Source organism: Podarcis pityusensis (assembly GCF_964106645.2).
Source record: "Podarcis pityusensis genome assembly, chromosome: 11".
Classification (NCBI taxonomy): Eukaryota; Metazoa; Chordata; class Lepidosauria; order Squamata; family Lacertidae; genus Podarcis; species Podarcis pityusensis.
Window position 1 is genome coordinate 28,800,117 of NC_138036.1, and position 27,042 is coordinate 28,827,158.

Sequence of the window (27,042 nt, forward strand, 5' to 3'; positions counted from 1 at the left end):
GGTGGTATTAATGCAGGTTGGGACAGGGCAGGAGGAAGAAGAACAATATATCATTATGTGCTTTTCCTATATGTTACCCAAGCGAGTTAGTGTCAGCAGTCATCAAGGTCATAGAAGCCTTGTGAATTAGGATAGCTAGCTTGCCCCAAGCAGGGAACAAAATATATAGCTTACCAGTTCAAAAGCTTTAAGGAAAGCTGACTTTTCAGGACTGTGAACTCATCAACACAACACCAGTAAGCAAAGGTCCTCTAAAGTAAGGTGCCTTTATTATGAAACTGCACAGTGCTGTTCTGAAACCTTGGCGGTTTCATCAGAGTGGGGCACCTGGAGTCAAGGTTATGGGCATTCTATATGCTTTATCATTTGAGGCTGACACCCAGGGGTCGTGCAGGGCTTGTACCTAAAATTTTGATACAGGCTTCTTAGAATTTTAAGAGCCCTTTCAAACTCTGCCAGGCAAATGTGGGACATTTCAAGGAATGGGAACAGTCAGAGAACATGGCAGTTGCCTGTTGCAATATTGCAAGTTTAATAGCACATTCAGCTGGGGGTGGGGGTGGTAAACAGTTGCAACAACAGGCACACCTTTGCTGCCCAGCCAGAGCAGCAGTTAACTGTCATGACTCCTCCCTGCCAAGGTGCAGTGGAAATTATAGCTGGGAGACAATGTCAAGGCACTCTGTGTTCTCAGCACCCTCCCAACATAAACCCTTCAGGCATAAAACACGATACAAGCACATTCTACTCTAATTTAACTTTGCATCCCCTTCAGATGTAATACCAAAGATCTTTTGATTAATGGTGCAGACTTCCAGCTCCTAAAGATAAAACAAATCCAGAAATTCCTTCACTTCTTGGAGGAATTAGGGAAGCGGGCACATGCAAATTACTACTGCTTCGTACATAATTTTTAACCACACATCTATTTTCTTAATGCTAAAGAAGGGGTGATGCATATTTTGCAAATGCATGTACAAAATGAGATGTTGCACAGAAGCCTCTGTTGGGGGAATCAATTGGTCATTACTCCCTGCATGGCATATCTACAGTGGTACCTCTGGTTACATAATTCGTTCTGGAGGTCCATTCTTAACCTGAAACTGTTCTTAACTTGAAGCACCACTTTAGCTAATGGGGCCTCCTGCTGCCACCGCGCCACCGGAGCACAATTTCTGTTCTCATCCTGAAGCAAAGTTCTTAACCCGATGTACTATTTCTGGGTTAGCGGAGTCGGTAACCTGAAGCATATGTAACCTGAGGTACCACTGTATAGGGATTGCAGTCTGAGATCACAACCATATATTCACATTCCTAAGAGTAAGTCCCATTTATCTAAATGGAGCTTATTAGCTCTGAGTGGACATGTATAGGATTACCTCTATGCACGCTTGCTTGGGAGTAAGTCCTAGAGATCTCAAGGAGCTTATTTCCAAGCAAATACAGTATGTGATTCACTTGTGTTTGGAATCCTTGCCTTAACACATTGCATGTACACTCTATAGCAGAATTATTTCTCCCCAGTAAAACCCCCATAACTTAGAAAGGAATCTGATGTTAAATGCTCTTTTATCTAAGAACTCCGCCAGCAGAAGAGTCTTCAAAAAGCAAGCAAGCAAGCAAGTTCTCTCTCAGCCTGCTTGCTTGTCGAGAGATTACAGGAGCCACACGGACACCGCGCCATCAGCTTGTGACACCTTGACCTATGAAATCCTTCCTGCTGGAGCCGCGCAGGGAGGGAGAGAAACCATCCTGCAAAGCGCTCAGGTAACGAGCCAGCGACAGGTGTTTCCCGTCGCCTCCACCACAAACAGCGCCCCCAAGGACACCTCTCCTTCCCGCACACGTGTCCCTCTGTGGAGCAAGGGCGGCCTCGACACCTGAGCGCTTCGGGAGTCTCTCCCCAGAACCCCGCGAAACAGAAAGGGGGGAGAGAGAGAGAGAGAGAGACACGTCTGTACGCGCGTGCGTGTGCAACGCCGCCGTCCCGGCTCGGTGCTCCATTTTGGCGCAAACCCAAATGTAATCAATAAAGTGAGTTGGCGGCGAGCGAGGCAAGTCAGCGCCGGGGTACTTACAGCCATAGCGAGGTCTCTGCAAGGCCGGCGAAGAGGGCTCCTCATAATGCATTCTCCCGGCTCAAACTTCTCGAAACCAGGAATAATCCGCTCTTTCACCGTCCTGCCGCCGCCGCTGCTCCACAAACACACACGCACAGTAGGGGGAGCCGCCTGTTCCTGCCGCGCACTCCTCGCCTCTTCCGCAACAGCCCTCTAGGCAGCCTCGGTCGTCCTCGCAGCCGCTGCCTGAAGCTTCAGAAGCCGACGACGGGGACCCAGTCTCTGGCAGTCGGCGGACACCAAACCTGAGGCGAGCGAGCGGGCGGGCGGGTGGGAAGGCGCGCCTTGCGTCTCCTCCTCCTCCTGCACCCGCCGCCGCCGCCGCGCGCGAATGAAGTTGGGCGCAGGCTGAAGGGCGGCTCTCGCCTCCTGCTTTCCCTCCCCCTCTCTGATTCGCTCCTCCGCGACCAGGACTCGTCCCTTTTACCTGGCTCGCCTCTTTGAGCGCTCGGCGCCCTCTCGAGCCAGGCAGCGGCGGCGGGAGATTAGCTCGTTGTTCCTTGGCGCGCTCAGCTCTTCCCTGAGGGAAGCCGCCAAAGTGAACTCCTTTCTCCACCCCCAGCGCGCTTCCTCTCTTCCTCGCTTTCTCCGGCCCCGTTATTTAGGGGGGGGGGGGAGGAACAGAGCCTGCTCCACAGCGACCCCTCCCGCCTCCTGCCAGCGGCCGTCGACGCAGCCGGGTGGGCCGAGCCCCCTCCTCTCCTCAGCTCGCAGCCTGCGCCAGGGGAGCGCCGAGGGGAGGGCACGCGAGATGCCTCCGGCCGGGGGGCTCTCCGCTTTCCACTTCGCCGGCCTCACCCGTCTTGCCCCGGTGTGTGGCTTGTGCGCTTTGCACCACAGAAGTTTAAAATAAAAACTGAAAACGCACGCACGTCAGGAAACAAAAGAACTCGCCTGTTTTCATCCTATTTCTGTCCCAGGCAGTTGCTGGGTTACAGAGAAACGCTCTTCTCCCCCCCAAAGATACTTGACCAATAAGCACCTCCTTCCAGAAATAGAAAGTCTTGCCTGCGTTGTGAGGAGCACCTTGTTCGCGGCGCTTAGGCTTCACCGTTACAGGCTGGAGTTTCGCTCCTTTCAGTGCTCAGGTTTGGAACATATTTTATTATTCTTTACTCATGACATTTATATGCCACCTTTGTCCTCCAGGTCGACCCAGGTGCAACAGTACATGGTTCTCCCCTCCCCACTTTATACTCACAACAACCCTGTGAGGTAGGTTAGGCTGAGGAACACCAGGTGAGCTTCATGGAGAGGAAATCAAAACCTGATCTCCCAGGTCACAGTCCCAACTCTCTAAGCATTACACTACTCTGGCTCCCCTAGGTAGTGAAATAAAAGTGTTCTTGAACATGCATGGAAAGGGTTTCTTTCCTTACTCAAGGACTAGGGTAAATCCTCACGCATCAGAGACTGACAGTGCAATCTTAACAGTGAGAGGTTGTGGTTTCTCAACTCACCCCAGCGGGTGTTAAACCAGAGTAACTAAACGATGGTGGCTGAGGGGAAGTCCTGCTGGTTTAAGATAAGCTGAAAGAAGTTATGCATGGGGAATCGGGTGTGTTGGCAGCAGAGAGAAGGATAAACAAAGATATACTGCATCCTAATGCCCACCCATGGAAGTCAATGTATTACATCTCTCCAAATGTAGATGTAACTAAATTCACCCCATAAGACACAGTGTAAGGGCAGAAAATGAACCGCCCAAGCCCAGTTACAAAGAATACAGGCAGTTGGATTGCAGTTTTGCTAAATCTGTGATCTTAAACCCACTTACCTGGGAGTAAGCCCCACTGAACTCTGAATAGACATGCTTAGGTTTGCAACCTTACACAGGGTGCTTACCTGCCAGATTAGAGTTGCTCTACTCAGCTGCAAATAGGCTACACACATTTAAAGGGAGATTTCTTCATGAATAGGCATGACATAGGATTCTATTGTAACTAAGACTGGCTCCAGTAGGAAACCGAGTAACTTTCAAAAATATATATCTTAACATATTAACTGATATGTCAGATTGTGGACTGTTCAAGAAATCAGGAAGGATGATTTCCATATAACCCCCATGAGTCTCTTTTTAGGAGCGAAGCCGTGGCCTGGGTACAATACCACCTGCTTCAACCTTTTAGAAAACATGAATTCATATAGTCCTGTGTCTGAAGCAGCTGTTCAGTGCATGTAGCCATTCACTGTTTAGAATGGTCATATTAACAGCTTCTTAAAGATCCACCTTTTCAACATAACCTGGGAGCATGAACCTGGAGAGCTACAAAGAATATAAAAGTGTCTCCCTATTATCTATGTCTTGCTTGTGGTTGGGTTCCATGACTCACTGAGTCAATATTTCAAAAAGTAATAGGAAAAAGAACGGCTTTCGTATTTATCTCCAGGCTTTGACCCTTCTAAACAAACAACCACAAAAAAGCTTCACTCTGTTAGAGTTGAAAATGAAAATAAACAAGCTACTGTTCACTTCAGAGAACTACAGCTTAAGTAACTACTGAATTAGAGCCTAGTTAAAGAAAACATAAAAGCAAGCAAAAAAAAGATGGTCTTAAAGTAATCAACACACCTTTTAATTACCGGGGGGAGTTCAAGCTAGTGCCCCCCGCCCATAGAAGCACAAATGATAGATTTATCAGTATATAAATAAACTTTGTTGATGGGTCTCTGGGCTCCTGGCAATGTATCTCGGATGCAGAACAGGAAATACTCCTTCCACACTAGCATTTTCATCTAGAATTGTCATCTTTTTGCTCATTCGCTATGTATGGACTAGAGTGTCCGCACGATCTCATTGCTAGCCTGCTGCAGTTCAATGTGTGGTAAAATACAGTTGCAGCACCATTCTGCCTAGCAGGGACAGGCAAATTAAAACTACTTCCAGCATGGTAAGTGTACACCTAAAGTTGATCCCAGGCAGGGAACAAAACTGTTAGGTATGTCCCAAGCAAAGACTACACTACAGCTGTGTATGCACCATAAATTTAAAGCACCCTTCCCCCCAAAATCCTGAGAAATGTAAATTACCCCTCACAGTGCTACAATTCCCAGTATCCTTAACAAACCACACATAGGTTGTTGTGTTTCCATCACAGCAGCAGCCCCAGTACACACTGGCCTGTGTTCAGTGATGCAGTTAAGGGGTGAATGTGGAGAAATGCAGCTTTGAGACTCTTTTCGTAGCAGAAGTGATGTCCTCTGTCCCAAGCACCAGGTGAATTAATGAACTCTCCTTGCTCTGGCAAGGGAATGAGAAGACAATGTGATGACAATCAAGCAGAGGCTGTGCAATTATTTCCTTTTTATGTAATGAGGTTCCTTCTTCACACTGGCCGTGTAACGAGTGACAGTTTTCCACAAGTTTCTTTGCAATTCCAGTTATAAGCTAAAGGTTGCATTTCAGCTGGCTGCAGATCTTTTGTGAAACCTCAATGCATTCTATGTTGAAACTATGCAATCAGAAGTTAAGCAAAACTGTGTTAAGTGGGACCTATTCTCAGGTGACTATGCATAGCATTGCAGTCATGCTGATCTTAGCAAAGGTGTGTATGTGTCATTATGAGCTCCTGCACACATAATTTTACCATTACACCACTGCCTTCCTTTCCACTTTATCAAGCTACAGGCTTAATCTGAGGAGCTTCAATCACATATGTAAAAGGATCCTGTGCTGACTCAGAAATTGGACTGAGCAAAACTGAAAAGTGAAAAAAGAAGAACCAACATATGGAATATTTTGTCAGAATTTATAAAGAAAAAATATGGACAAAGGCCATTCCCTAAATGCAAGTCGTTTAATGACTTCCGCAAAATAATGCTTAAGAAGTGCTCAGTTGGGAAGAGCTGAATCATCGGTCCAGGAATAGAAGGACAGCAAAGATAAATCTGAAAAACAAGACAAATCTTGTGGTTTACAAAACAAAACAGATTGCACAATGTTGTGCAGGAGATGTCCCTCCTGTCCTGCCAGCACTCCACCCTAAGTATATCCTTCCCAAATCTTTCAGCACAGAAACACTTTCCTATGAATGAAGCAAACGTTTTGGGGAATAATATACTGCTATTCATTTGTTGCCACCTTGCAGTTGACAGATTTCAGCAAAAGACCAAATTAGACCCTTTGCTACAAGAGCATAGAACACAATACAATTCCTGCTAAGGCCAATTCACATATACCTTCAGTAGTCAGGAATTGGTATTTGGCTTCTCCACCTGTACTGTGGATGACCATCTTTGATGAGCTCAGTAATGGACCATTTCAGCCCATGGTGGAAATCAGCAAAGGAGAAGGACTGTTGAATGTGTCTGCTATGATCTGACATTACAGTGGTACCTCGGGTTACATACGCTTCAGGTTACAGACTCTGCTAACCCAGAAATACTGCTTAACCTCAGGTTAAGAACTTTGCTTCAGGATGAGAACAGAAATCGTGCTCCGGCAGTATGGCGGCAGTGGGAGGCCCCATTAGCTAAAGTGGTGCTTTAGGTTAAGAACAGTTTCAGGTTAAGAACGGACCTCCAGAACGAATTAAGTACTTAACCCGAGGTACCACTGTACTGGGTCCCCCACCCATTCCTCTTTGGCTGAGTTTTCACAAATACCTCTAAGTAGAAGTTCACATCAGTCCATGGAACATTCATGCCATACACTTAAAGTGGCATGATACCACTTTAAAGAGTCATGGCTGCCCAAAGTTTGTTAGGAGGCCCCTCACAGAGCTACGATTATAAGAATGGCTTAATAATAAATCCCTCTTCTAGGAATTGTAGTTCTTAGGGGAAAAGGGGGTCACCAAATCACTATCAACACCATTAACAAACTACAGCTCCCACAATTCTTTGGGGAAATACACAACTGTTCAAAGTGGCGTGATGGTGCCTTAAATGTGGCCCAAGTCTGTTTGTCATTACGATCTTGAGTCAATATCAATTTGGCAAACCTGAAACAATAGCCTGTGGATTTTAAAGAATTGAGAGAGTTTCAATACAGACACATATTACAATTAGCTTGTGCTTTGGGTATTGTTTTAATTACAGAAGGCTGTCTTCCTACTGCAAAGCTCAGGCACGTACAAGGGATTCCAAACTCAAATGCATTTTAATTTATGTAAAAGTCTAGATGTGAGCAGTGGCTGCCCCTCCTGCCACCTGTAAGAAGTGAAAACCCTACAAACCGTTTGTGGGTGCTATTACTGAAGGGATGTTTCAAAATTAGAACTATCACGCTTCCTTTCATTTTCAGAAACATTATGAAATACAGAAAGAGGAACTGAATATACATATAAACAAGCCAAACCACACCACACTTAGACATAACTCTAAAATCCAAGCACTCTCCACCTTATGTTTCTTCCCTGAAACACAAAGAGATTTCGCATGTAGATGGCTATTGCTGTTTAAAATTCTTGAGTAGCTTAAGCAGCGATGACGCAAATGCATGTAGCTGATTAGAAAGGCTGGTCTTGTTGAAAACAACCGTGTTAATGTTACTTTTGCTCTCATAACACACTTGTTTCATTGGTAAATCATATGCTAAAATTAGATGCTTTTTGACCCAAGGAAAAGAAAATCCCACTTGTCTTTTTAAAATTGTTGTGCTCAAATTGATGCAAATTGGAATGCTTTGCTTTAATTTCTGCAGGAAGGAGACAGAAACTGATTCAATAATTGAAAGGACATTAATTTGCAAAAGGGCCAGGCAGTTACTTTTTGGGTGTGGCTCTTTTCTTACTGTGTTGCTGTGAAAAGGGGATTAGCTTAATGAAGGCCTTCGGAAATCAAAAAAGAACTTTCAGCTTGTTTTCAGCAAACAGATAATTAAATCTGAGAGTCAGAAGGGTGGGACTGGCTTGTTTTTGCTACGCAAATATTTGTGTAGGCTAATTATTGTGTGTTTTCTAACAGAAAAACTTTGCCATTACTAAGAGTGCAGTCCTATGCGCGCACACTAGATAGGAAACACCACTGCAGTGACTAGAATGTACTCCTGAGCACATGTGCTCACAATCACATTGCATTCCTATAATAAAACAACAATAAAAAGCAAGGCAATGTAAAATTTTCAGTGGTAGTAGCTTTGACCCAGCAATCCTTCAAAAAGTGACTTACTAGCCTTATTAGAGCTAAGTATTACTCACAGGAAGCAAAAGCAATTATGTTATGGCTTCTCTGGTCAGCATCATAGGTTACTTCATCCAGTGGATGAAGTAACTCTGCACCAGTTAATATTTAATTTAATTATACTTTCCCTAGTATTAGCTTTTTAATGGGCCTTAGTCATCTGCATTCTATTCAATGGGTTTTCTCCGAGTATAACTTAGTTGACTACTACCTATTTTAATGAGAAGAGAAGACTCCCTGGAAAAGACCCTGATGTTGGGAAAGATGGAGGGCACAAGGAGAATGGGACGACAGAGGACGAGATGGTTGGACAGTGTTCTCGAAGCTACCAGCATGAGTTTGACCAAGCTGCAGGAGGCAGTGGAAGACATGAGTGCCTGGCGTGCTCTGGTCCATGGGATCACGAAGAGTTGGACACGACTAAACAACTAAACAACAACAACAACAACCTATTTTAAAATTTGCACTCTAAGATCACCAGCTGCCCTCAGGAATGGTGGAAGACACAGTTCCATCACCAGAGGTGAAGATTCAGTCGCCAGCCTGGTCAGCTTCTGCATATGGAATGAGTGGTGGGCACTATCTTCTTATTCACACCAGGCAGCAAAATGTCTAGGACTGGCCCTGGGCACAAAAATTAACATCTGAATCTTGGCAGCCTAGCCCATCCTTACTCTGCCTTGGTGCTGTGCTTAGGTTCCTGATTATAGTTCTACCATCTTGGTGCCTGGTTTGGGTCTGGTTTTGATTTTGTCTGATTGCATATCATCTGCTCTAAGGTTCTTGTCCCAATCATGATTCTGTTTGGTTGTTGTTTGCCTCTTATGAGCTCTGAATCACTAACCTGATGGCCGTGATCAAAGTCCTGCAGAGATCATTAGTCAGATTTTTATTTCTTTATTTCCTTCCTCCCTTCTACCATCTGTTCTGAGGATCGTAATTCTGTTTAGGTTGCCCCTCCTGAGCGCTGATCCTTAACATCAGAATCAAAATCCTGCAGAGATTCCTGGTCAGAGTCTTTCTTCCTTTCTTCCCTGTCTAAGGTTGGCTCTGGAGGTGATTCCTGACAGTCAAAATTATAATTTCATTTTATTACCTGAGCCCTCAAGAATAAGCCTAAACCCTCATTTAAAATCACAGCCAGCAGTGTTATAAATGATTTTTTTAGTAGCTACTTTCAGTTGGGGAGATCAAGGTGCAGATTTTTGATGGTTCGCTCTTCAGTGTTGCCATTTATTTCCTTTATGCACCTTCAATAGAACAGCTGAAAAAAGTACAATGAAGTGGACAAGAGCATTAAAGAGGGGCACATTTTCCCTCCTATGACTCACCTTAACGTTTTGCTCAGAAATAATTCACAATACTCTGTAGCTATTGCAGAGGTATAGAAATCTGCTTGTATCACACGCAGATATCTGATACAAAGATCTACTTGATTTACATTGCAATAGCCAACACTATATATTGATTATAGGATTCCCTTATGTCTAAACCCTAAACTGTGCTGATTCTAAGCTATGGTTTATCAAAATAAGCTTTGATTTCTGATTTTTGTTAGCTATGGTTTAGTGTTACATCCAAACCTGGACAAATCATGGATAGCTTTTGATCTTTTCATAGCCACGCTGGAGGAGTGTGTGAAATACAAGCCCACTTAGACTTGTTCACAAAATTACAAACCAATATATTATTGACAGGTTTCCAGGCATTGTATGATTCAAAAGCTGCTGTATATTGCGCCTTGTCTTCCACGCTACCTATGAACAAAGGAATACTAGTGTGACCCAACATCGCATAACTTTAGGGAAATAAATTTACAAAAAAGAGAGTAGGGATAAAATTACATATATTTCATATAACTTTTTTTCTAGGTTTGTATTCCCATAATAGCCTTCACTCAGTTGCTTGCTCATATTACATTAGGCCTATCTCTAGCCAATACATCCATTTGTATAATTCCTCTTTGATTAAACTGTCCCATCTTCTCCAAAACCAACAAAAGATTCCCTGACACCTGTGCCCATCAGCATATCAATAAAGGTTGCAGTCCTATGCATGCTGCAGGATTGCACCACATGATTCCTTCTGGGCAGCAGAAGTCCATATCGTTGCATCCAACTCTCCTGAGAAACAGATCAAAGAAACAATATTACAGAGTCACAAGAGTAGCTCTATAGTTAAGGTGTCTGGCTTTTCTAACCTTATAACATTATGCAGTCTGAAAATTCTGCTCATTATAAAGATGCTTATATAGTCACTCATACACACACACACATGAATTATTTCAATGTAAGTACCGTATTTTTCGCTCTATAAGACGCACCAGACCACAAGATGCACCTAATTTTTGGAGAAAAACATTCTGAATCTCAGAAGCCAGAACAGCAAGCGGGATTGCTGTGCAGTGAAAGCAGTGATCCCTTTTGCTGTTCTGGCTTCTGTGATAGCTGCGCAGCCTGCATTCGCTCCATAAGATGCACACACATTTCCCCTTACTTTTTAGGAGGGAAAAGGTGAGTCTTATAGAGCAAAAAATACGGTAATTTTTCCTTGATCTTTCAATCCCAATCCTTCACCTCTGCATCTTGGAGAAAATACTGAAGAAGAAGAAGAGTTTGGATTTGATATCCCGCTTTATCACTACCCTAAGGAGTCTCAAAGCAGCTAACAATCTCCTTTTCCCTTCCTCCCCCACAACAAACACTCTGTGAGGTGAGTGAGGCTGAGAGACTTCAAAGAAGTGTGACTAGCCCAAGGTCACCCAGCAGCTGCATGTGGAGGAGCGGAGACGCGAACCCGGTTCACCATATTACGAGACTACTGCTCTTAACCACTATAACTCACTGGCTCACTGGTTTGTGAATCTTTTGAAATATATACGTTTGAATTCTATGGGTGGAATGCAAAGTAGCACCTAGTAGGGAAATGAGGGCCACTTAGCGGGTTTGGAGGTGCAGGTGAGGATGGGGAGGAGCAGAATTCATTCCATACATGTCACAACTTAGCTGAATCCCACCCTTTGCTTTTTTATTCTGACAACCAACCTCCACATGTTGTAGAACAGGTGTGTGTGTTTGTCATTTTCAGGTCGGGGGACACCTTCTAGACGGCTTTCCAGGGCCTGTATGCCAGTAGTGACTGGCCACTTCCTCCACATAGTACCCTGAGCTTCAGTCTTGCTCCCAAAGTATGTTTACCAGAATAGGACAGGACTGAAAGATCAAGGGGAAGTGTGGGTGCAAGTAGCCTAAGCTGCAGGCAAATGAGCATAGGATGCAAGGCTGTTTAGTCATTACAAGACACAGACAGTGAAGCACCTTAAAGAGTCTCTGTGCTTTTGGATACATAGGTGAATTTTGATTATCTTAATACTTCTCTTGGTCCCCCCACCCCTTTATAAGTACTAGAATTTAGACAGATTGGAGGAAGAATTTACTAGCTAGCAGCAACATGTCAATAATATTCTACTTTTTAATAACTGCAATATGTACTGCATTAGTTTCTCTTAAATAGCAATTGTCCCTTTAAGAAAGAAGTTAAAATCTAACTTTGGATCACTTAAGGAAGTTCACAGAAGGAAAGTTCTTGCTCCCCACCCCTGGTAGACATCTGCACCACCTAAAAAGCTGTTTTGGAAGGTCATTATTTTGTTTGCTTATGTTGTAAACTGCCCGTGATTTCTGGATGAAGGGCAGTATACAAATTTAATAAGAAACAAACAAACAAAATATCCTTAGTGGTAGAAATTTGTTTGGGAAATTTAATCTACAGAAATTCTTTCCTGTTGCCATGCATGATAGCTTGTTGAAATAATAGTCTGACATCACACAGACTGCCTTCATGCAACAATTGGCAGACAATGCGTGGCAAACATTACAACATTACAACATCACAAACATTACTCTTTTAAGTGATTGTCTTCCCTTCAGCCTTGGCGGTTATTTCCTACAAAACCATCAGGTATGCCTTCTTTCCAGCTCCACCTGGTGATCAGACTGCAGACTGCACTCTGGAGCAGCTTCTTTCAAAATCAGGAATTATCAGTATTTTTCGCCCCATAGGACGCACTTTTTCCCCTCCAAAAATGAAGGGGAAATGTGTGTGCGTCCTATGGGGCGAATGCAGGCTTTCGCTGAAGCCTGGAGAGCGAGAGGCATCGGTGCACACCGACCCCTCTCGCTCTCCAGGCTTCAGGAAGCTATCCACAAGCCTTGCAAGCCCGGTGGGAGGTCCCGCCGAGCGCGCGAGGCTTGGGGCGGCAGCCTGTCGCCCGAAGCACGGGGAGCCCTCCGGAGGGTGCCCCATGCTTTGGGCAGGTGTGCGCAAGGCTTGGGGGGGCAGCCGCGGCGGGGGGGGAAATAAATTCTTTTTATTCATTCCCCCCCCCAAAAAACGAGGTACGTCCTATGGGCCGGTGCGCCCTATAGGACGAAAAATACGGTATACGAAAGAAACTGCAGTTATAAAATGACCAGTGGCTTGCGCTTCCACAAAGTGGGAGCATTCCCACTCATCTCCCAAATAACTTTGCACAGCCACACCCCCTCCCAGGCCCCACATTCTCAAGTTCTGTCTGGTGGAGGCATACACCCAAGGGGGTTACCGCTGTCATTAAAAGGAAGAACCACAAGGCAGTTTGTTGCTTTTGCTACAGAAGACCACCCCAACTACCTTTCTGGAAGTTACTGCTAGCATGCATGGGGGAATGACCTACTTTCACAAGTGCCAAACTAAATTGCTTCCAAATCATTAAAGAAAACAAGAGGGATGTAGAATGGACTTTGCCAGAGGCAACTAGTTATTTCCTGTACATGCAGATTAGAAAGATATGGGGAAATAGTGACTAAACATTTCCAGGGGTTAAGCAACATTATCAGGATCTACTGCTGCTGAGAGTCAGGAATAAAGAACTCCTCAGCACCTGTGCTCTTAAAGCAATTTAAGCCAGAGAGCTGTCCAATCAGTAAACCTGGTTTAAAGATCTCACAAGATCTCAGGAAGCAGCCTCAGAACCTCCATCCATGTGCAACTATCTTTTAAAGCAGGTACACTAAATTACCGTATTTTTCGCTCTATAACACGCACCAGACCATAACACGCATGTAGTTTTTAGAGGAGGAAAACAAGAAAAAAAATATTCTAAACGAAATAGTGGATATATGATTTTTGTGGTTCATGCTGTGGCCACAGACGTGATCTGACAGTGAGTTTGGAGTAGCCCAATGCAAAAATCCTGAGGATCCATGTGGATCCATGCTTTGTAACCATGGAGGAGGGAAGGAAGGGGAACTATGAATCCTCTGCTCACGACTGCAGCAGATCCCCCCCGCCACCCGCAGGCATTCGCTCCATAACACGCACAGACATTTCCCCTTACTTTCTAGGAGGAAAAAAGTGAGTGTTATGGTGCAAAAAATACGGTAGTTTCTATAAGACAACACTGGAGGCTATTCTGCCATGTACTAAATCCTGCACTGCAGGTGTACAGAAAATGGAAGTGGCTAGAAGAATTTATTTTTGTTTTAATTTAGACCATTTGTCTATGAAAAAAAAGATACAGAAAGAAGTATACAACCACACATACATCTTTCTCTCCCTGGTTTCCAAAATAAAGAGTGAGGGGAAACATTTTTGCACGTGCAGTAAGTACGTCAAAGTACCGGTGCAGATATATGTCACTATTTTCCCATTTGAATGATGGTACTTCAGTGACCCATGCACCTGGGGAAACAACATCAGATGCACAGTTAAGTCTCCTGATTTTGAAACGAAGGGATTGCCGTGGTAGTGTGGTTGCTGCTGAAAACAACCTCTGAGGCTGAAGTTCCTTGTGGCTGCAGTGATAATGATGATGATGATGAATTGGATTTCTTATCTGCCCTTCACTATAAAAGTCCTGCAGGGGCAGCGCGTTCCATTTCCTAGCTTGAGGTGAAACAGGAAGTGCCACCCCATACTGCCACTGCTGCTCCATCACCCCTGCTGAAACATCCCTGACTTGGGTCGCGCTGCATCAGAGATAGCAGGAAATCTCATGCACTGGGTGAGATTTGGTGTCAATTTGGGTGAGATTTGGTGTCAGTGCTGGTGCTGTTTCTCTGCCTGTGGCAAAGGCAGGGGGCAGGGGGGAAAGCTGAGGAAGCTGCTTCACCATGCCTAATGGGAGGGTCGGCTCCCAGGTCCCAGTATGGATTCCAACAGTATAAAAATACAATATTAAAGTCAGTTAAACCACCTGCAATCAGAACAGTAGGGTGGGTTTCAGGATAGGAACAGCTTTTAGTGTCATTGGCCCAGTCCTGTGGAACACCCTGCCAATAGAGATTCTGCAGGCGCCTTCTATGCCAACTTTTAAATGCCCGCTGAAAACTTTTCTTTTCCACCAGGCCTAACCAGGCAGTTGTCTACATCCTTCCACAATGGTTAACTTATGTCTGTTTTAAACCTTTAAAGTGTTTTTTTTTTATTGTAAGGTTTTACGTTCTGCTGCTGTAAACAGCTTTTATATAGGTTTTTTTTAAAAAAATGGCACAGCAGAATACAACTTTATAAATATAAATAAATAAATAAATAAATAACTTTGACATTTGTTCAGTAGCTTTTCAACAGTAGAATGCATACCCTTCCTAGATTGCTGGCTATCCTATTAACAGGAAAAATGAAAAGTGATTATGCAGCCCTGCATAATAGATAGCTATTAGAGCCTGGCACTTCACAAGCCTGGAGTTTCTTGAGCAATTGTTTGCCCACACAGTTAATTAAAATTGAAAACTGCGTTTGAATTAGTAACTTTTGGATCCTTTTGTAGATGAACGATGTGGCCGCTGCAAGTAAAATAAACAATGTTTGCTAGGAGGCTTTTCACAGGGGTCGTTTAGCATGCTAAAAATTATAGAAAGTGATTGCGCTGATAAATAAATACATATGTAAAGCAGTGACATCTGAAGTGTGCTCTGTTTATTCCAAGGGCAGCTTGAAGCAATTTACATTTTAGTATGTAATCCCTATGGTATAAATAAAAGGCACACCATAAACTTCCCACATTGTCTAGTTATGTCTCTTGTGGGGCATTTTGCAGATGGATATATGAAAGAGATATGGGTTAAATGAATTTCAAAATAGTAGGGAGATATGCAGTCGAGGGAATAATTTCAAGATGGAAAGAACATCATTTCGACACCCTTCTATGGCTGAGCAGCCTGGGCCAGAACCCAGGTATATTTTGGACCACAGGATTCACAGCTCACATTGTCAGACCCTCCTGGAGATCAGAACCAGAAATATTAGTAGGGAAGATGGTCCAAGCTTGACGCCTAAAAAGGGCCACCCACAGAACTCACTTGGTTGATCTTCTTCCACCTCATCTCCATCTTCATCCAAGTTTGATTTTTATTCACTGGGAGTGAGATTTAGGAATGCCAGCACCCGCTGTGCTTCTTGCAAAAAACCTCAGAGTGATCTGCTATCAACTGCTCCATGGGAAGGATTCCAGAAGAGAGAGAGAGAGGCAGGGAAGATCACCTCAGAGCAGTAAAGTGATTTGTGTATGGGAGGTTAATTACTTTCAAAATGGCCGCAGTCCTGTAAAGTGTTCCAATGAAGCTTTGTGTCGTCAATCAGGCATTTAAAATGTACTTTTGTAAACGTCTAAATGTCCAAACAAAATGATATTTATTATCTCCTTTTTTTTGCAACAATGAAAAAGCAAACATTTAATTAGTAACACACCCAGTAGAATCTCATTTCAGAGAAAGCTTCTTTATTTGAATATAATGGAGCTCCTTTTTTCGATCTGATGTACGTTAAATATCTTTGCTTTTATTACATGACTAATAGATATCTGGCAGATAATAAATGTATACACACTTCCACATTTTATAGATTTACACTGTACATCATCATCCTACACAAAACATGCCCTTTCACAAGTATACAAACAGCTTTCCCCAGGGGACTTTATAAAAACACACTTGGCTTAACATTTTTTTGGCAGTAGGCAATCTGACACAGAGGAGCATACCAGAAAGATGAGTTCACAATTGTACCAGCTGCATTTGGAATGAAAAATCCAGAAATCTGAAAGTGAGGTTTGATTAATGTACAGACATGTAAGCACACACACACACATATATATATACACAAGTCATAAAACCAGAAATACAGGGAGGCGATCTTGCAAAGCAGAATTCTAAGGTGGAAGGAACTATTGCCAAGCTCCAATTCCACAGTACTTTGACCAGTGCTTATTCCTGTTTTTAGACGTACACACACAAATTAGTGGAGTGCTGCAGTGTGCTGTAGCAGTTGGACTAGGACCTGGGAGACAAGGGTTCAGATCCTCACTCATCCATGAAGCTCCCTGAGTGACCTTGGGTCAGTCAGCCTCCTCAGAGTAGCCTACTTCACAGAGTTGTTGTGAGGATAAAACAAGGAGAGGGAGAACCATGTATACAACCTTTGCTATGTGCATGGTGCTGTTCTGTCAGAGACTTGCCTCCACCTATCCCTGTAGACAATTTAGAGTTATCAGTACCGTACAGGAAAGCAGCCTTGTAATTAACCCTAGAAAAGTATTTCAAAGCACCCATTTAACACTCCAGTGTTTATCTATAATCATGGCTTTGAAATAGCTTGATGTAGGGTGTACAAATTTAATAATCAACCTACTGCCTCCCCTAATTCCAAGCATTTGCTGATGTTGTAAGACTTGAGCTGCTAGTAAAGTTATATATAGGAATATGTACATATTAGCATGGTTTTTCCTTTTGGGGAGTGCAAATCTTTATGCACACAACAGCCAGTGGCAATGTTTTGCTTTCATGCCTAGTTAGTTCCTGCACTTGCAGTGAAATCACTGGCCTTTTGTCCAAGGAAATAATACAGGCTCCATGGAAAATGTGAGAGGCATATCTCTTCACCACAGAGCAACTGACATCTTCCGACATGGAAAGAGGTAATGAAGACACGGGGTTAATACCATCATGGCTAGAACTGGTACTTGCAAGTCATGTAAACACAGTGCCGACATGAGCATTGGCACTTACAGCCATGGAATCTTGGCAGAATATGAATCAGTGAGGATCTGATCCTGTTATGGCACTACTAAAACTTGAGGCATCCTCCAGGAACCCATTCCTCTGGTGGGATAACACCAGTTGCAGGCACAGCTCAGTTCTAGCTTGTGGTCCAATGCTAAAGCCATACACGAACAAGACCCAGAAGTGTCAGACAACACCTTAAAGCTACACTTTTAACATTTATTGGTTCCTTGGCTAGACCTGATATATGACCTAGATGGCTACAAGTCCATGGGAAGTAAATCTGCCAGGGAAGTCATTAATGTGCTGTGTGTCACTAGCTGCTTCTTTATTTGGCACTACTTCTGGGTGAGACAAAGCCTGCTAGTGCTGTTTCTTTAATGTGTTAATATGGGATAAAATTTGGAAGGGGGGGGAGAGTATGCATCCAAGCCAGTGTAGGTTCTACATGGGCATTGGTATCAAATTTAAAACAAAGCACCCCTCAGATTGGTTCTTTATGGCAGGTGTATTCTGCAACTTGTCCTGGACACAGTAATAGTGGATTTGTTGTGGATTTGTTCTGCAGTTGAATGCTTTCCCAACACCACCACATGACTGCTGTCCAGAGGGACTATAGGGCAACAAAAGTGGGACAAAGATAAACCAGAACATTTGTGCCATAATGTTGACTGCAGTGGGCTTGGGGGGGAAATGGATTGCAAACTTTAAAAGCATTTTTAAAACATTTCGTAGCACTGAAATTGGAGGTCTGAACCCATTGTGAAATATCCGTTGCTGCGGTTAAAACCTTCCTCTTGTGTGAAAGCAGCATGTTTGCATTTGATAATCATATTCTATACCCACTGCATGAATGAGCCAGGGAGCTTCCTCTAAACTTCTTGTGCCACGTTAGCAGCTTTCCAGTTAGCAGGTGACTTTTCTGTCTCTGAGCCAATCCACATAGCCGTCAGCTGCTTGAACAGCAGCACTCTGAACTACGATTTCTGCTAATGACCATGTTGCAAAAGCATAACCAGGAGGCCTGCCAGGCAACTGAGGAACATGGGTATCAGAACTTACTGGTCTGGATGGAAGGGTTCCAGTCCATAATTTGGGAAGGCCTGCTCTGGGTGCAAGTATCACAGAAAACACCTATCAATAAAAGTCTCTGCTTTCAAAGAACCAGTTTTCTGAACTACTTGCTATGGCATCAGCCCTGAAGTTGTTCAGGACACAGCAAGATGCAACGAAACTCAGCTTTGGAGCGTAACCAATCACACAGCCTTGGTTCAAAGTGCTAAGTCCTTGGAAAATCATGTTCTACCCTTCATATTGCATAGAGAATGCAGAAACTCCCCTCACCCACCAATCAGAATCACCCCCTACATGCATTATGCAAAAGGGTAGATTCTTTATTTGAACTTTAGTCCATAGGGCCTTGTTTATTCATGTGGGAGGAAGAAGAAAAAACTGCTGCTGACTCCCTTACTTCAGCAGTTAAGCACACCCACTCGGTCCTCGGTACACAGACAGCCTAAAGTCACTTGCATAAGGGAAAGGACATGTGCAATGAATGTCAGAGTTTGAAATAATAAACTCGCTTTAACCCCTGTTCTGTCTGGGTGTGTTTCCATTAAGCAACAGTAGGACTGCCAACATGCAATACTGATATACTGGACGGGGTTTTAGGAAAGGTAACAGTTAACTGAAAGGCAACTTGGCAATGGCTCTGTTCCTGTCTGGTCAAAGACCACTGAGAAAAGCACTAATAAGCAATTTCTAGCTGTAAGAACATTACCAGAACAGCGTCAGCTACCTGGGAAGAAACAACTTAAGTAAAGGACATAAGAGACAGATATTTTCCCATATACTACACAGAAGCAACTTTATGAGCTATACAAAACATTAATTAGAATGTACATGTTGCATCAAATAAGGGGGGGGGTATAACATTCTAAAGTCATAGGTTTTTCTTACTTGGCTGGAACACAACTGATGCTTTTTAATGGCCTGTTTCTTCATTGTTTACCAAAATGTATGGAGAATGATGTGTTCATGTCAAAAGATACTTCTTATCTATGAGGAGCTTTCTTTTTTGCAGCTAAAACAATAATGGCAAAATGCCACTAACGTCTTTGCACCAGCAGAGTTTCAAGGGCAAATTTGCATTCCAAGACTGCAAAAAGTAAATGGTAATATGGATCAAACAATACCAAGAACCAGCCAGCCAAAGTAAAAGCACTTGTAAGTTTCATTGATTCAAACATGTGGCTAACAGAAATCAATGGGACTTAATAAGAGCTTATCTTTGGCCAGTTCATGCCCCTGATACATACACTGCCAAGGCAGGTGTTAGTCTATAAAATTATTTTGCTTGTCAAAGTCAAACATATGCACACAAACTTGAATGCATGTATGTACATATATAAAAAATATATAAAATCAACATACATATCTATACATCACATGTTCTTTACAATATACAATGTTTTATTATATGAGGGCTGTGACTAAATAATAGGAGGCTGGACAGGGGAGAAAAAATAAGTTCATGACAAAGAAGACTATTTCTCTTTTTTAAAAAGGTACTGTAGGAACACAGGAAGCTCCTTCCTACCAGATCAATCCATTTGTCCACCTATCTTAGCACTGCCTGCTGTGACTGACATAGCTCTCCAAGGTCTCAGGCAGAGGAATATCTCCAATCACCTATTCCTGGAGATGCCATGGATTGAACAGAGTTGTAGGTACCACAACAGGTAAAGGCTAGATTTTGGCAGAACACAGAAGCAGGAGCCCAGGGTGGGACACCTCAGGCGCAGGGCCAAATGTGGCTCTCCAAATGTCTATTTGGCCCTCAAGACTCTCCCCTGGCCATAGTTCTTTTTCCAAGGTCCCACCCCTCAGCAGCCCTGTGCTCTCCTTGAGTGCTTTTGCTTGGCTGGAGGATTAAGAGATGTGGATGGGTGGAGGTGTGTTGAAACACCAAACCTTTGCATGGCTTGAACGTACCCTATTGCACGTACAAAGGCAAGAGGCTGCCCACTTCCACCTGCCCCTGCCCACCACTGGCATGCAACCCTCCCCAGATGTGATTCATGAGGGGGCTGTGGTTCTCAGTCTGGTGTAGGCTCTGAATTGACATTCAGAATTGGTCTAATATAGAGGGAGCTATACCAGAGTGAGTCTCACGATGGATCTTGTTGGGATGGGGTGAAGGTGAGTGGGGAAGTTCCCTTCTGCTTCAGACCAAGTCTTGATTAAAATGCAATTAATGGGCAACCATACTAATGCAAAGAGTTAGCTCAGCAAAAAAACCACAAATGCTGTGCCAGGGATTATTAGGAAAGGGATAGGAAAATGCAAGATCAGACTATTGTAAGCAATTCTGGACACCCCAGTTCAGAAGAATTTCAAAGAGGGCTGAAAAACATACAAAGAAAAACTAAAACAAGGAGTGGATGAGATCTACTTCCTTAAGAAGGAAGTATTTCATTGCACAATTTACAACCAACCTAATGAATTTAGCACCAAAGGGAGCTGTGATGGCTACTAACGTGTTTAAAAATGAATTAGACTGATAAATGCTGTGGGATCCAAGAGCAACTTAAGACACATCAAAAATCCACACGTCAGCTTGTATGAATTTTGACTTTCCTCCCATTTGAATGACAGATCCCCCTCCATAGCACAACACAGAAAGCTTTTGAAACTCAGTATGCCTTATACTTCATGCAAAGCTCTACGATTGGTTCCTTGGATCCCAGCCCTGGTGAATATATTTGTGGCTCCTACGTGTTGCAGAACCTAGTCTCAAAAGTTGAGACATCTGACTAATATATAAGTACAGAGATTGGTATCACCAAAGACCAAATTGGTGTACTAGGTTTAGTAACGTGTCACCCATTAACTAAATAGTTGTGTTCATACTGTGTGCAAGAAAACAGAAATCACAGAACAGGGAGAAACATTCAAGGAGAGCTGCTAGTAAATATATAGCTGCGTTTCCTGCTGTGTTTCCTGCCTGATAGGAACAGATGTTATTAATATGAAGCAAGGGCCTGTGCTTTGATAGTGGGGAAAGACAGGAAATTCAGGAGAAAAAGAATATGAGTGATTTGTTTGCTCCTAGACTGAAATGATTCTCTTTCACTCTACCTACACACACACATTTCACTTACAGCAGCTTCTTTGAAAAGTTGCATTCTTTGTATTCTTATTCTGGTGACTCCTTTCTTCATGCCAAGACCTCTTTCAAAAAAACATTACAAAGCAAAAGGACATGTGTGCACGTGCAGGGTTTATGTATTGCACTAATCTGGGAGAGAGCACATGGGTTGGTTTGCACACAAGTGACACAACGCAAGATGTAAATAATGACTGGTGGGAATTGGGAGTCTAACAACCTGTAAAGGGCCACTGGTCCCTCCCTGCATTATTTAAAATATATAAACGACGAAGAATTTATGATAAGGCATTGGCAGAAAGGATCTCCAGCTTCATCCTTCTCACTGGAGAAGGAAATGGTTGTGGGCTGGACTAATTATGAGAAAGACTGCTGAGCCCAGTTGTACAGCAGTATGGGCCAGCATTCAGGCAGGAGCCTCATGTAGCTGTTGCTTGCCTGGACATGACTTGGCAGTGTGGTTGGGACCACCAAGGTGCTCCACTGCTGCCATTCCATTGGTGCCACCATGCACCCAATCTTACTGATGTGGCCTTGACAGTGGCCCTAAGTAGGAGTGTCAGGAGGGTGACTCCACCCCACAACACATGTAGCTAGTACAGCTACAGTAGGCAGAAAGGGACAGTGTCTTCTACAGCAGTATCTGGAAAGCATAACTACTGAAGAGTGGTAATGTGCACTCACTTAATGCGGGGGAGGGGGTGTTCCAAGTGATTAAAACAAAAATACCTTATAATGTTGTAACACATATTTCATACCAATTTGTTTCAGAATAAGCAGGCCATTAGAAAAGTGGTTCCTATGTTCTTATGTGGTTCTGCACCAAATAAGAGGACAATATTGAGATTCTTTGTAATCTGCCTTCCATTCGAGTTTGAAGAGGAAACCAGATGAATATAACAGACTAAGATTTGCTGGTACTTCTTCCTGGGATTAAACACAGCAATATTTTCCCAACAGAAAATATACCTATAATTACACATGGTGAAAATGGGGTGTTTTAGCTATATCTAGCACAAGACAGAGGGATGACCGATTACGCAGCAGCACTTCAAAGGAGGACTGACAAGCTGTTCATGAAAAATTGAACATGTGTCTGAAATAGAGTGTTGTGATATAAAGAAAGGCAAACCTTTTTAGGCTCTATTTATAGAATTGTTTTTTTCCTAAAAGAATTCTCACATGCTGCAGTCTAGAGGAGCTGAAGCACAGCTGACATGTGGTCCTTATTTTCTGACTTCTGGTTTAACGTGAAAAATAGCACATCACACATCTTCCTTGCAGTCGGATGCACCATCTATATAATCTGTAACTCACCCATCTCCCTACAGGAAAGATTCAAGACTCATAGGCTTTTTGTATATTACACAGGAAAAGTGGAAAGACATGGCAGCCATTTGTGCATCCTTGCTTCACACTTGTTCACACTTACACAACACAGTGCATGCGAGTTGTGAACTGGCACGTGGCACCGAGATATAAACCATTCTGACTGCTCAGGGTTTTTATGAACTGAATGATAAGGACTATGTGAAATTGGGAAGCACAGCTCAAGCAAATTTGGTTTTACTTATTCCATGTGTAGCATCTGTACTGTTGAAGAGCTAATATTAGCAACTAAACATCTGCATCTAAGCCACAGCCTTGCATCCGGTTGGATTGTTTTCTCTTCTCCATTTTGTGTTTCAAATGTAATGTGCTGCAGTGGTGCACTATCCCCCTCCCAGTGTTTTCTAACTCTTCCTCTGCCGACTCAGATTATGTCCCTGACACTCACTTTGCATTCTCTTTTACACTTTAGACATTTCCCCCTCAGGGTTGCTGCCTGAGGGAAAGGATGAGATGGCACACGTATGTACTCAAACTGACCAGACTGGTTGCTGAATCTTCCTTCAACCCGGGGAACAGGACACCACTACACTGTAGGGTAGAAAAACAGGTTGGAAGGTGCAGTGGCGCACACAGCTGCAACATGTCATTACATCTGCCTGACCTCTCCTCTCCCAATCATCTGCTGGCTGAGGTGGTTGTCTCACTTTACCTAATGGTAGGGCCAAGTCCTGTATTACCCATTCATGTAGGGAAGTGGGAAAATATGGATACAGAGATGAAACCGTTCTGCCAGTATCATGCATCACACAATTCATACAAAATGAATACATATGCCTTTGGTCATTTCTGTTAACTTCCCTCTTCATATCTTAAAACTGTTTTTACTCTTACTGTCTACATTCTGTCAAAGCTACATCCTGAATAAGAATGTCATCTGTTTTCAAAATATTATTAGATTCTGAGAAAGTAACACAATGATAACAGCTTTGGAGCTGGTGCTTACTTCCCCCGCCCCCAAAGCTTTAGCTATGGCTCTAGATTTTTTTCGGTGATTACATTCATGAAGGCAGCAGACAAAATACCACATCAATTTAAGTGGACAGTGCATGTCAAAAGCATGATTTACAGCTGGCAGTTGATCATCACTCCCAATCTGTACAGAGGCTTCAGATTTCAATCTTAGAAGTCTTAATGAGGGTCCCTAATGACTAAGAGAGCATTGTTAAAAGGTTCCTCCCCTCCAAATGAAAAGAAAACTGTAAAAGATAAAAGGCTTTTTTTAAAAAAAAAAAAATCTAAACTAACATGAAGAGCTGTGATAAGGTGGAAATAATCACAGAACTCAACATGAACTTTGATACACTTGAAAAACCTGATATACAGCTAAAGCAATAATTCTGTGCTTAAATTAATATTACAACATTAATACCTACTTAGAAGAAAATCATGGAAATGTAAACATGATGGGCCCAATCCAGAGTAAAACTATTGTAAATCCCACCAAACTCATTTGCAATGAAGCACATAGTTAAGGCAAGCATACATTTTTTTCTGGATTATGCCTTATGTATTTCTTTGGAAATATGTGATTATGAGTTTAGAGATGGGTTGGCAGTTGGGCAAAGGGCATTCTGCACTGGAGGGGGAAAGTAGAGTATTTTTTCAGTGTGGGACCTGCTCACTTTTGTCTCTTTTTCATTGGTTTAATCCGTATCTTACAGGAAGACTATGGCTTTGGCTGTGTTTGCACATCACACTAAGCCAAACCATGGCTTACTGTGAACATGCTGGCTCCCGAGGAGGAGATTGCAGCTGCTTTGTTCCTTCTTGCACTTTTTAGTTCAATGTGGTGCAGCAGCTAAACCAAGGTTTAAAGCTTCTCTTTAAGCACTATCTGCAGCTAAGGTTTATCCTATGTTTACTGTGGTTAACCTTAACCATGGTTAAGGAAGAAGGACCATAACTATAATCCCAGGCTTCACCACTAGGCTGAGCTAACAAGCCCAGGGAAGAGCAGAGGGGATCTAAGGTCCTCTTCAGAGGCCAATACAGTCACAGTATGATGTACCGGTACTCTGGCTTATAGTGACATATGAACAAGGTCACCATCAGGACACTGGTGCGACAGAGTCTTTTATTTTGTAGCTTCTGCCTAGCTCAGGTTGCAATCACTCCTGTGTTATCCAAGCAGGGTGAAAGTATTATTGCAGTGAATCAACTGCAAGGTGATGGGACAGTTGAGAATGATGGCCTTTCCTTTCCCAAGAAATTTGTAAAGCCACCTGACCAAGAAAAAAAAAAATGTAGTCACCCAATTTATATCCCACAAAATTGCAATTATTTGTTAGATTGCTTCCAAAAAGGGAAAGGGGGCAATGTTTCCATGTAGTGCAATTTTACAGAAACTCTTAACATCATTTGAGGAGCCTGGCACATCCAGAAATCTTTTCTGTTATTACACTTTTGCCTTACTTCCCTGTGAGGAGCTCAGCTGCGATAATGTAGTAAGTTATTAGATAGTTAACAGATTGAATAGCAACAGGCAGTTTGTGCCCAGCCTGAATTTGCATAAAAATGGTTTCTTATGAAAGTGGCAATGCCATTTCCCCCCACAACCCCTTATTCTAAGAAAGCAGGAAATATGTGTTGAAGTACAGTCATGCAGCCTGTTCCATTTTATGTTGTATCTCCTAGTGCAAGTTAGATTAACGTTTACTACTAAGAAAGGCCTTGAAGTTTCTACTTATCATCAGCTTAATTAAAAATAGTAATATTCACTTGTGTGGCTTTTTGGCACAGAAAGCATTAGTGTTAAACTACAGGGATAGTTTCATGTTGCAGTTTTAAAAGCAATTTTAGATGTGACATTTTCCCTACATCCCGGTACTCATGAGCAAACAAAACATTCATTCCAAAACACTTCTTTTTTTTTCCTATTCAGAGATGACCTTGTTGTAGGAAAACTGTCACATATGAACTATTGATTTGTTTCAGCAAACTGTCCTCTTAAATCACTTAAAATAGATCGACTGGAAACAAGCAACTCTTAATGGGGCAATTCACATAATTCTTACCCTAGTGTTGTTCAGCTGAGGTCAAGGCGACCAATTCTTCACTGAACTGCCCTTTTAGCCTGAAATACAAGGGGCCATGTAGAATTTATAAAGGTTGAACAATAGCCCTCTTCAAAAGCAGAGGAGAAAGCGGGGGCATGCCTGCTTGACCTGCCCCCAATGTCAATATGTGCATGCCAGCCCCACCCTCCATACATTTAGCAAATGTATGAAGGGTGAGCCACTATGCACACAGTTAAAAGTACTGTATTTTTTGCTCTATAAGACTCACTTTTTCCCTCCTAAAAAGTAAGGGGAAATGTGTGTGCGTCTCATGGAGTGAATGCAGGCTGCACAACTATCCCAGAAGCCAGAACAGCAAGAGGGATCGCTGCTTTCGCTGCGCAGCGATCCCTCTTGTTGTTCTGGCTTCTGAGATTCAGAATATTTTTTTTCTTGTTTTCCTCCTCCAAAAACTAGGTGCGTCTTATGGTCTGGTGCTTCTTATAGAGCGAAAAATACAGTACTTGGGAATCCTGTACAACTAGAGGGTGGTATTCAATCACACAGAGCAGACTACCGATGGAGGTTTCCTCCTCCAGACTTTTGCTGAATGTGTGAGAGTCAGAGGGTGAAGTGGGTGGGGCAAGCAGGCAGGGTACTGTCCCCCTGTTTGAATGAATGAAGAAGCACCTTGGAAAAGGGCTTAAATCTGTTACAGTGATTTCATTATGTTAGTGGGAGTTCTGCTATACAGTCACCTTCCATGCACTGAGAATCTGAAGCCTTTGCCCATCCAGCCAGGAGATCTGATACTTGGAAAGGGAGGAAAACAAACTGGAAATGGCTTTTGATCCACAATCCTTCCCAAGTTACATCAGCACTTGGGTTCTGGTGTCTGGGAGCCGAAGTCCTACCAAGCCTCCACATACTAGAACCGAGGAAGCCAAGAGAATAGGAATTGATTTGGTGATGATAACAAAGGAACCAAATATAAGGTTTCCAAGGACAGCTGCTGCTTTGCATAGTGCATTTAAAAAGCCAAAGCCTGTTGCCCTAAAAGGGAGAGAGAGAGAAAGAAAGAAAAGAAGTTAAAACCACAGGAAAGAATAAAAGTTTTATCGGGGCGGAAAGCAGGTGAGAGAAAAATGGTGCATTGGTTTAGATACTATTCCTGAAAATGGCCAGAACTCAGAGGTCCAAGACTT

General features: G+C 43.0%; 2 protein-coding genes across 6 annotated transcripts in view; both read right to left on the reverse strand.

Annotated features, from left to right (window-relative positions):
- The window catches only part of IQGAP2 (IQ motif containing GTPase activating protein 2), a 139,591-nt gene extending 136,882 nt beyond the window's left edge, over window positions 1-2,709 (reverse strand). The window contains exon 1 of one of the 2 annotated variants that reach the window (XM_080972246.1): window positions 2,079-2,709. In XM_080972246.1, the coding sequence (XP_080828372.1) occupies window positions 2,079-2,130 (52 nt within the window). In that variant the 5' untranslated portion in view covers window positions 2,131-2,709. The remainder of the gene's footprint in view (window positions 1-2,078) is intronic. The other variant, XM_080972247.1, reaches the window with a different exon arrangement.
- A 13,273-nt stretch (window positions 2,710-15,982) lies between these two features.
- The window catches only part of SV2C (synaptic vesicle glycoprotein 2C), a 106,328-nt gene continuing 95,268 nt past the window's right edge, over window positions 15,983-27,042 (reverse strand). The window contains exons 13-14 of one of the 4 annotated variants that reach the window (XR_013977162.1): window positions 26,087-26,890; window positions 15,983-22,876 (exon numbers count right to left, since the gene is read on the reverse strand). Coding sequence is in view for 2 of the 4 variants with exons in the window: in XM_080972611.1 (XP_080828737.1) it covers window positions 26,707-26,890 (184 nt within the window). In the remaining 2 variants the exon portion in view is untranslated. Of the gene's footprint in view, window positions 26,891-27,042 lie in introns of all 4 variants that reach the window. The other 3 variants (XR_013977163.1, XM_080972612.1, XM_080972611.1) reach the window with 3 other exon arrangements.